Source organism: Colletotrichum chrysophilum (genome assembly GCF_026319265.1).
Source record: "Colletotrichum chrysophilum strain AFK26 chromosome Unknown scaffold_143, whole genome shotgun sequence".
In the NCBI taxonomy this organism is placed as follows: Eukaryota; Fungi; Ascomycota; class Sordariomycetes; order Glomerellales; family Glomerellaceae; genus Colletotrichum; species Colletotrichum chrysophilum.
Window position 1 is genome coordinate 48,527 of NW_026517430.1, and position 11,584 is coordinate 60,110.

At 49.9% G+C, this 11,584-nt stretch overlaps 1 protein-coding gene across 1 annotated transcript; it reads right to left on the bottom strand.

The window, feature by feature from the left end:
* Window positions 1-7,143: 7,143 nt before the first annotated feature.
* Window positions 7,144-8,150, bottom strand: COL26b_011547 (uncharacterized protein; the record flags this gene model as incomplete). Its single annotated transcript, XM_053184213.1, has 2 exons — window positions 7,144-7,856; window positions 7,955-8,150. The coding sequence occupies 2 exons, from the start codon at window positions 8,148-8,150 to the stop codon at window positions 7,144-7,146; spliced, it is 909 nt and encodes a 302-aa protein (XP_053031834.1).
* Window positions 8,151-11,584: the final 3,434 nt, after the last annotated feature.

The window sequence follows — 11,584 nt, forward strand, 5'->3', positions numbered from 1 at the left end:
AATACAGGGCTTGATGAGCTTGGTATATGAGAGCTTAGCTTTGCGCCGCAAAATTTCAGCCAACGCGCAAGACTGATGGAATTGAAGGAAAATCGATGTTCTGTCACTCACTGCACATTTTTGTAGACACTCAAGTACCTAGGTTCCGAGTTGTAGCTTAGTGTCACCTGTATGAGCTGACCCCTCTGTCTCTTTGTTTGCAAAAAGGCCTGGAAGAATAGTTCTAAGAGGTAGCTATCCATCACTGTCAAGTATACTCCCCAGCCTCAAGCCTAACTCAAGATCCTTAGAAAGTAGTAGAAGCAACATTCAACCAGTCACACCTGGGTAGAAGATTGTGTATAGTAACACAGGTCGCAAAAGAATACCTTCTCGATTTGCTTAGAAGCACGTTGCAAGGACCCCCGGTGATCATGTCCTTACGGATCCTAAAGCGTCCAGCTTTTTGCACTCCGCCTAACGGATTCACATACAAGAGGGGTTTTCCCCATCAAGATCGACTTTGTTCGCTACGTAGTGGTCATCAATGATCCGTTCATTCTCCTTGTTGTTTCTGTAATAAGCCAACTCCCCCCTATAGATAAGGCTGGGTTCAGTCCGAAGCTCAGCTGCACTATTATTGCGCGAGGCGAGTAATCGCCTTTCATGTCAATGAGCAACATTTCGAAATTAGGGATGGAGTTCACATTCGTCTTACAACTGCCTCAGCTCTTCCCTGCCCGGGCTGTTCCGCACATTATGTATAAAGTGCGGAACAGCCCGGGCATACGAGGTCAAGGGCATCCCTGAGGTTTTTGTCTGTTCCAGTTGGTTGCCCTTACCTTCCATCGCCTGATGGGCAAAGAGAAAGTTTACACTAAGCGAGCCGGATACATTTCCGGGCCGGGCCCTGGAAATTACGGATACATCCTGCTGCTTTGTCCTCATTGAGCTCCTGTCTTGGGATCTGAAACGATAACTCCAGCTTGGACAACTTCGCCAAGGCGCACATGCACCGAAAGCCTACAACTGCTTTCCCGATTCCGCGCAATATCTCGTGTGAGAGTGATGAAGACGCTGCCCAGAGTGAATTAACGACGACAGCTAGATTTATGAAGACCGGAAATGTGCCACTGATACGCAAATTCTGTGATTACGGGAAGATGACATTTTTGTTGGCTTACATATAACGAAAAAGTCCTCTCTAATAAGCTTAATGTCGGGAGAGTTTTATTGCAGTCTTAGTAGAAGTTCTACCAAGTTGAATTGCGCGAGGCGTGAAGAGCCGTTGGCTGCGGGTCAGTACCCACTGTCGATGGTGTTTCTTCCTAGTCCTTGCTGGCGCCCTACCCCAAGTCTTATTTAACCGGCACCGGGGAATAAACTCAAGGCGGGAGTCTATTATGCAGAGAAATACTTCGAAGTCTCTATCTTAGTGGCTGAAGGTGCCCTGAAGTATCGCGAAAGACATCCGTGAGTCCCAGGTGGTTGAGCATCCAGGACGTCGGAGAGTCCGGACGTGCCTCGCCAGCGCAATTGAATGATCGCGTTTTCCGTGTCTTCCCAAATGAGCATGTCTGCTTACGACTCGCCGCTTTGCGAAACCGAACGATAGGCTTGTCATGAGTGGATGCGCATGGTCGCCAGGGCCACGATTCGTGACTCGTAACAGTCGTTTACTGGGTTTAGCAACCGTCGGGGCCTTCGCAGTCACCGAGCGTGTTAATGACGATAGGCAGTCATGACCCTCCCATAAGGGTGGCTTGTGTCAGGCACGAGATTGTTCAAAGTCGAAAGTTGTCAAGAAATCACAGATTGGATTGATAATGGGGGCCCCTCCAACTTCATTAGTACATCCTGGGTTAAGGGGCAAGTCCTAGTTGCGCATGGAGCGTGCCAATACGGCGGTCGAATGCCCCAGGACAGGGTCCTCGGTAGTATTACTTAGAGCAACACAGTCAGTCTAATAAGTAAATGAGTTTCCCAACCTACCTTAATTGTCATTGTAATAAGCTTTTCTTCTTCACTGTCTCAGGCCCGTTCAACCTACAACACCAATTCATCCGCCATCGCCATGCATTCGACATCGCTTAGTTTCATTCTTTCTTTGGCATTCCATTGGCTTTCTGCCGTCGAGGGCAGTCCCCTCGGAACTATTGTCTCTCGAGGGGATTGCCGAGTCCTTACCGAAGTGACCTATTGGGGCATCGCATGTCAGAAGCAAAGACCTGTGTCGTGCCAAGCCGGCCAATCTTACGGGGGTGTTGTCAGCTTCAACGAGAAAACGACATTCCCCGCAGACTCAGTACCGATTTGCGAGCAAACGCTGGAGGTAAGTGTGATGCCACGTATAACGAGGTCGAAGGCTAATATTTCGACTAGTACAAATGTTGCACTAGGTAGATGGGTTTTGAAAACATCAGCTGCTCTCTATTGCATCAACCGGTTACCTACATATCATTCTATCACCACGCGTATTCCAAACTCTAAGGACACTTTCGACCCCTAATAGGTGTGAAGGTATGGAGTAAGACCTAGCTCATGAGCATGCGCTCCGATGCGTCCTTGACATTGCCAATGAGGCAGGCCAGCACTGCCTTTCTCTATATTCACAGTGCCGCGCTGCACGCGTAGGAGTTACTATCTCCTGCTTCCATTATTCTTGTAACTTTACGGTGTATCTAAGCTGTTAAGACAATATCATCGCCTGGCTACGATGAAGTATAGGGCCAGCCGTTATCACGCTTTAATGAGAGTAGGCTTTGCTATATCATAGCGATCACGATTGGTCCCTTGTACCAAACTGAAACTTAATACGCACTGAACGATGTCACGCCCGGGGGAAGCGTCACACTCAAGTCTCGTTGACCGTATGTCGTGGTGCCTCGCTGAACAAGCATGAGCACGGCCGTGGAAGATATCTGACCTAATACACTAGGCTATAATGATCATTATTACTTAACGTACTACGTATATGTTCATCAATTCGCTCAAACAGTAGACGGTTAAAAGGATCTCGGATATCCCCTGTTCAATGTACGTCCACGGTGACTAGTGCCAGTATCAGATGAATATCGACCTTCTTGATAGCTTGCTCATTGATCTACAGTTGCTTTCTTACTGCGACGAGGTCTCCAGTTCGTGGCCTGATGGTGAAATCGGGCGCAGATTTGAGAAAACGTCGCAGGGTTGGTTGTTGGGCGCCCTCGCAGCAGAGACAAGCATGAAGTTTTTGATACTGCAACAGGCTCAAAAACGAGGCGTAGCTGAATTAAAGGGGGTGTAGGTTTCCCCCTACTAACAGAAAGTGACAGACGAGGACAATAGTCCGAGCCCCAGACGAAAGCTATCATCGTGGAGTACGGGACGCCGCGCACTAAAACTCTTAGCGACTACCTGTCAATACTCGGGTTGACACATCTGGACATGCCTCAACACTGTAGAACGACGGAGCGAACGCGCCAAATTTTCAAAAAGAGCGAGGAACGAGGGACGAATACGAGAAACCCGACATGTGGGGCCGAAAACGCGTGTTTGACCCCGAGCCGGATGCCCGAGACCCGCTTCGCTGTCCGGCGCAGCCCAGAACCTGACGGTCGTAGTCGTGGTATGCCTTGCGATGTATTTCCTTCGGGGCTGTGTTTGATATTCTGCTGGCATGAGTGACCCCTTTCTGCTGCAGAGGTCGGCAATGAAACTCCTTTCCAGCACTCGAACTGTATGTTCAAAAGCCCTCAGGTCGCCGTCAATGTGATCGGACCAACTTACTCATCGTCGATCTTTCTACTTGCAGATTCTTCATTTCTGTCTTTCATTGATATCTTCAGTCATCGGATTTGGTTTTTATTCTCTTCAGACTGCCTGATAACCATCACTCGCTACTTATCACAACACCCAGAACAGGCGTCGACCCGGCGCACTATGGGTCTGATTGTTCGCGATACTTCAGCCGCCGACATGTCAGAGGCAGCGGTTTTCAAACTCTACCACTATGATCCGACGGTAGCCGGCGCCGTTGTTTTCGTTTTCCTCTTTCTCGCAACCACTATCCTTCACTTCTGGCAACTAGTACGGTCGCGTTGTTGGTTTTTGATTCCTCTTACAGTTGGAGGTGTTTGTAAGTCCAAACTGCTGCCCTTAAGCTACGAAAGTCCCAAGCTCTCCGAATAATGTACTGATATTCTATGACTAGTGCAAGTCATTGGCTATGCAGCCAGAGCCAAGTCCGGCCAGGAGAGTCCAAACTGGTCCCTTGGTCCTTACATCATCCAGTCGATTCTTCTCCTTGTAGCCCCTGCTTTGTATGCAGCAACAGTGTACATGGAGCTTGGCAGAATAATCACTGTTCTCGATGGAGAAGGGCATTGTCTAATCCGAAAGGAATGGCTCACCAAGCTTTTCGTCGCGGGCGACGTATTGTCCTTCTTCCTCCAAGGCGGAGGTAAGTTAATCAAAGCTTTTCCAAAATTACGCCACAGCGGTAACTCAGAATCTCAGGTGGTGGATACCAAGCCTCGGGGACTCTTGACGCCCTCAAGGCCGGCGCGAAGGTCATTATCGTCGGTCTATTCGTGCAGCTCATCTGCTTTGGGCTTTTCGTGGTGGTTGCTGTAGCCTTCCATCGCGCCATCAACAACGCACCAACCGGACGTTCCAACAGCAGCATTCCATGGAGGAAGCATATGACTGCATTGTACGTGGGAAGCTTCTTGATTATGGTCCGCTCCGTCTTCCGTGCGGCCGAGTATCTCCAGGGGTTCGACGGCTACCTGCTCAAGCATGAGGCATATCTCTACATATTTGACGCCTTGTTGATGTTCTTGGTCATGGTTTTGTTTAACTGGATCCACCCAGCTGAGATTGGAGCCATCCTGGCTGGAGGTGGTGGTGGCCAGCATTGGAAGATGGATAGCTTGCCTCAACATCACCACCACCACCAGCGTCTTTAAGGGAAGCTAAGGTCTGAATTTTGTGATTCTCAGTAACCGCGTCAAGAAAGAATGCATATGTACTCGGAGGTGGCAAAGGGGGTGATAACTGTATTGAGTTAGGCGGATACAGTTGGGACTTGTGTGTCACTATGCCTTTGTGGTAGCTTTGCTCATTTCAGGTATTAAACTATTTCAGCTCAAACCAACATACTCTATCGGCCAGGTGATCCACGACCTCCAGTAACTTCCGAGAAGGTCATCGACCACTTCTACAATGTCTTTTCCCCAGCCCTCGAAGAACCAATAGTCGTCGAGAGCGTGCATAAAAGCCCCAAAATAGGCAAACAGTACCAGCGCCGGTGGTTGTCGTTGGTGCAGAAGAGAGACATACTCCTGAGGTACAAAGTGGATGAATGTCAAAGGTCCTGCCCAGTCCCTATTGAACCCCCATTGAGCAAGGGTTTGAGGGTTCATAGACTTAAACTGGAGGACGTACATGCGGCACTTCCTGAGGATGTGCAGCGCCTCATCATAAGTCTTCGCATCATTATTAGTTGTCCACGTCTCTTTGAGTCTACAAAGCTGGGCATCCACTGGCTCAGGCAATGAGACAGCAGGATCCAGCTCGTTCCAGTTTCCGAGAGTAATGAGGCTGCTAATTGGGCCATCCTTTAAATATTGATATGTTGGAATCAACACGGCGTTGATACCTCGCGCCATGGGTATCCACTCCATGCCAAGGACTCGGTCTCTCCGCAGACGAGCGGCGGTTCGCTTATCTTGATCTGGCAGCTGCTTCGAGATACTGAAGACGTAGATGATATTCAGAAGCGACCACGCGAGTAATGCCTCGCTATTTTCATTGTTAATATTGTTGGAGGCATCCTGAAACCCTTTGATAGCTTGCTCGTGATGTTTAGTTGCCTCGACAACGTAAGGGCTGTTCTTTGTCGCACTAATGTATGCAAGGTGCAACGCAGCCAGGCTTAAGATGGCATGGGCTACGAATGGGTGTTCGAAACCTATCCGTGGGAAAGTCACTTGCCACAGAGAGTCAACCGGAGCGCTTTTGAAGATGTCGATGCTGGTTGAAACTGTCCAATGGTGCAGGAGTGCAAGATCGTTGATTCCAAATGAAGGTGCATTGGCAATGGGCGCCCGTATTAGACTGGAAACAGTAGCCGGGGTGGCAGCTGATGATGAAAGATGTTCTGAGTGGGGAGTGGCTGGATCATGATTGGAAGAGCTTTGAAGGCGGGATAGATCAGGGGCCCCCGATGTATGAGAAGCTGGTGTGAGGACAGCCGGTATTCTAGATGGAGAAACTCCTGCGCCGAGAGACTTGTCGGCAGATGGAATTGGGTCGGAAGTAGCTATCGGCGTATCTTCGGTATGAGGTTGACGGCGCCTAGAAGAAATGACATCCACGCTCGCCTCTAGTCCGGATAAGTCTGTAGGTCTTATGTTACGCGCTGAAGCCGAGGAGGAGCTTGTTGCCGCACGTCCTGGGCGTCTCCTGTCCTCGACATACTCGCAAACAGCATTCCGCCGAACGCAAGCTCTGCACGCCGGTCTTTCCTCGGTGCACTGAGAAAATCAGTGTCAGAAAGTAATGGGCAAGTTTGAGCTTGGAGGTCGTCGTACCTTGACTCGGCGGTGCCGACATTGTAAACAGCCAGTCGTCGTCTTGGAGTGCGGTTTGCGCGAATAACGGCGACCTGTGTTACGTTCGGCCATTACCGTCCGATAGAGGCATAATCGTTGCGGAACGGATAGCACGTCGCGCTGGAAGCGGGTGAACGAGGAACGGAGGCGAATGGAGGCGAAGTGGTGGAAGAGGATGTTGGGGAACGAAAAGGTTAATGAACGAGGAACGAAGGCTAGCTAACATAAACGAGGATGAAAGAACCACGGATGGCGGCTAATCGTGTGCTCAAAGCGCCACCCTGATCTGTGAGTGGTCTAACAGTGGGTAATGTGAGACCTGCCGAGTAATGTTCGGACTAATGCCGAATGCGATAGTCCGAGGCCCTCGTACATTTGCCGGGTGTTTTTGGCTTCTCGCCCACCTCGCTCGCTTTCCAACGAACCAATGTCTCCACTGGTAGTGTGCTGATGATCGCATATGGTTTTGGGAACATCCTGGGTATCAACATTCTATGCTATCTAACGCGTCTTCTAATGACGTTTCCATGAACCGCAAGATTCTCAGTATTTGGCACCAGACCATCCCTCAAGCATTCAGTGGCGTAGATTTGCGCCTCTCATCCAATACGTAGTCGCTAGATCCCGAGGTCTCACGACCATCCACAGATCGCGCCCGTTCCTTCGGTTCCAACTCCTGCACGTACCAAACAAGGAAGATTGTCATGACAATCACCATGAGCAAGGTGTCGAAGATGTACAAGAAGATCTCGTGTGAAATGAGATATCCCTTGTTTCCTTGCAGATACTCGACCACTCTAAAGACGCTTCTAATGAGGATGATGGCGCTCGTTGCATACAGCACATAAAGATAGCGCCTCCATGGTGTGCCTCCCTTCAGTGCAGTGACGGTCGGGTTGCGGCTCAATCGGACGTGGAAGAGCAGAGATGTGACGACGAAGAACCCGAAGACGACAATCTGGACAAAAAGACCAGCGATAATGATCTTCTCTCCTGCTTCGTACAAGACCAGTGTGCCTGCAGCTTGGACACCACCGCCTCCAGCTTGCAAAGTAAATGCCACAACATCACCTGCGACGAATATCCGAGTCACCCAGTTGACCGGGATCAGCGACAAATGTTCGGCCTTAACAGTTCGGATGAGTCGACCCAGGATCATGTAAATCGAAGCGGCGTACAGCGCCGGCGCGACGAGGATTAGGATGGCTTGGATAACGAAGCCGCCGATGGATAGTGTGTCAAAGTGACTCCAAATACGACCACAGTATCCGATTGTTTGAACTATAAGTGCTTCGTTAGTTGATCGCTCTTGAGAATGACTTTGAAAGCTCGTGGCGGACTCGCCGAGCGTTGTTGAGATGATGATTATGGTAACTTACACAAACCACCGATGGTGAATGCAGTAAAATAGAAAGCTCTTGCTCTGAGGATGCGCCAGGTATGTAATGCGGTCAGGGCGGCGAAAATCGCAACACTGACAATGGCAGCTGGGAGGGACGGCGTGTAGCGATAAAGCTTGAAGTCAAAGGCTGCCGCGGCAGCTGCTGCGGTATCCTGAGCACTTGACCCATCCATCTTATCCGGATTGCTGGGTTTCTGAGACGAGCTGTGGCAAAGAAGTGAAAAATACCTGGAGTTGACGTTGACTTAAAGGAAAGCATGAGATGTTTAACGAATGTCACCTGGGCGCTTAAGAGTGGGATTTTATTGACTTGTCCATACGCGTCTTATTTACGTTGCTTTCGCAGTGTGCCCGACAACCTATGTGAACTCACATTACCCAGCAAATCCTGGCTGTGCAACAGGCCAAATGACATGTTGAATTGCCTGAAGACTTTCCAAGACCGCCAAACTCGTAGCCTCGTATAGGTATGTCGCAGTGGGCCGAAGAGGATGTCAAAAAGGAATGAACCCACATGCAGTGAACGATTTTAAACGAAGCGAGAACGTGGGGTGTAAACGAAGGGGAGTAGTCCGAGCTCGCGCGTATGAACGAAGAACGAGGTGGGTCAGTCCAGCCTCGTTCATGAACGAGGTATCTGAGCCACCGAGTCCGCGGCCACCCGCTCCAACGAAGTTCAACCACCTCCACAGGCCGGAAGTCTGGGGCAATAATTTTCCTCGGTACAAGAATCTGGGGATCGCGGCGTTGTAAACTCCCTCGCGTTTGTCGTACTTCTCGCTGTTCATCCGAGCTGCCGGCGCTTTTCCATTAAGCTTATTGTAGTGGGCCCCTTTCTTTTCATTCCTACTATCTTCGCTACGCGATTAACTACTGGCCAGGCTAGACCCTCCCTCATAAACGCATGATTCAACAAATGACGCGACATCAGATCAGTCACTATGTTATGCCAGCCAGTTACGTTGAGTCTGTCTAGTCGTAGAAGCCATACTGAAAGCCGGACCTTTTTAAAACGCGTATTGGCATGCAGAAAGTTCATTACCGATCTTTCCGTCATAGATTCTCTTGCTTTCTCAATCACCATCCAACACGTAAACATGGTTGGTGAACTTAGCCTCGCCATCCCAGAGGATTCTGGGTACTCTACAACATCAACCCCATGTGCCACCTTGGAGCCGAAGAAACACAGGAACAGGAGTACGGGGAAAAGGGTATCGCATAAGAAGTCAAGGACAGGTTGTAGGACTTGCAAAGGAAGGAAAGTCAAGGTGAGCTCTTTTGCAACACCGTCATCACGTTTACGCGTCGTTGAAGCTCACGTCCCTGTAAACAGTGCGATGAGCATCGGCCATCATGCTCAAGATGCGAAAGGTTACAGTTGCAATGCGAATATCCGACAGGTCCGCCAGATCAAGAACCAAGTCTAACGCACAGCCCATCTACACAATCTTATGGCGGCGACCTAGATTTCTTGCAACTCGAACTTCTTCACACTTATTCAACCTTCACCTATACCACGCTTTCATGGTCGCCAGCACTCAGAGACTTTTGGAGGGTCACTGTACCAAGCCTGGCACTCAGACATACATACTTGATGCGGTCTCTGCTCGCAATCCCAGCCCTTCATATGGCTCAAACGAGACCGGGTGACCGCAGTCACTATGTGTCAGCTGCCCTGGAGTATCACAGGATTTCCTCGGAAACTGCAAGAGACATGCTTGAGAGGTTCTCGGGTGACCAGGATGGTGTGCCTCTGTTCCTTTTCTCTGCATTGAACGTCATTATTGGTATGTGTTGTTGTACGAGTAAGAAGCAGTATGAAAGCTAAGAAAAGGGTTCTAGTGCTGGCCACGCCGCAAAGATCCTTAGACGGGTCGATATTAGACGAAGATGCTAGCTTCCACGACTTACTTGCTGTGCTCAAGGGGATGAATGGAATCCTCAGACATTCTTGGAGCAGTCTTTCCGACAGCCCTCTGGCCCCTTTACTAAACCATGGCGCCGAAAGATGGGTGTTTCAACAACAACTCAGCCAAGCCGATATGGGCTATCTATCACCAGATAGCTCCCTGGATGAGCTAGCAGCTCGCCTGAACGCAGAGGTAGCGGATGTGACCGAGCTGGTAGTGTATGCCAGAGTAATCGACATGCTGCGAGATGCGACGCAATGGGTCCACTTATGGGAGGGGGCTGATGCCTTGGTCTGGATATACAGATCCTTGGAAGACTTCATCCCACTACTTGAGCTTAGGACACAAGAGGCACTCAGCGTACTTGCACATTTTGCTGTGATATTCAAGAGGTGCGAGAATCAGTGGTGGCTACAGGGCTGGGCAGTTCAGATCATGTCAGGGGTGTATCAGCAGCTGGATCATGACCACAAACACTGGATTTACAGACCAGCAGCGGAAATAGGGTGGATATTTCCTAATTCTCGCGAATAGAAATCTTTGGCCTTGTTATAGTTGCAACTCAGGGCTTGAGAGGAAAACAGAATTCTTGGCGATCTTATCCTTCATGAGAAAGCAAAGCAACCCAATTAAGACCAACATCTTACTCTTCAAGCCATTGAACCAGCAGCAGGAATTTTCTTTCCAAACCTGGCGCTGAAAAACTCCATCACAGATCTTCTGAACCCCAGGACTGGGACCTCAGCCATCAACCGTTCATGCAAGTCAACAGCTGGGCGAGCCCAAATTAGGTCCGCCTCGTAAGGATTCACGAAGCTTGTGCGTTTGAACAACTTCCAGCCACTGAAGGTTACAATCGAAAGCAGAATCATTCCGTGCTTGCTGAAGAACGTTCCAACATCCCAACTTCCTGGCAGGAACACAGCATAGCCCCAAAAGATCTCAATTAGGCCAAGCCAGATGAGCGCGATCCAGGTACCATATGGTTGGAACCAGCCACAGTATGGAAGGTCTTTGCGATTGTAATTTTGTGCTCTCAGTGCCCTGTAAAAGAACAGATAGTTGACACAGCAGGCGATGTAGGTCACCAGTTGTCCACCGGTAGCCAGGTTGATGAACCTAGGACATTAGCGTACGTACTTTAATGGATGTGCCCGGAATCGAACCTACCAGTTCAGCACCGTGACCGTGCTCGAGCTGAGCTTTAGGTATGCCAGACATGAGAATCCGATTGAGACTGCGAAACAGTAGATGGGCACACCATTCTTCGTCGTCTTTAAGAGGATCTTCGGCGCATGACCACCTTGAGCAAGTGCGTACAGGCTCCGTATAGCGGTGAACATGTAGCAGTCGCCAGCTGAGTAAATGCTTGTCAAGAGAAGTGCGTTGACAGCTTGAGGCAGGGCATCGACGCCCATATTCCTCATGGCGATTACGTAGACCGATGATGCACTTGTGCCAGTCTCTCCGGAACCGAGGACCTTGACGAGAGTGGGGTCTCTGGCCGACAGCACAATACCAACGCAAATAGCACCGAGAATGAAGAATAAGACAAAGCGAACATACACGCTTCGAAATGCGGTTTTGAGTGACGTTCGCGGGCGTTGAACTTCACCTGCGCAGGTGGCTAGGTACTCTGGCCCAACCATAATGAAATTGGCTTGCCAAAGTGCGGCCAGGAACCCCTGAAATCGCCC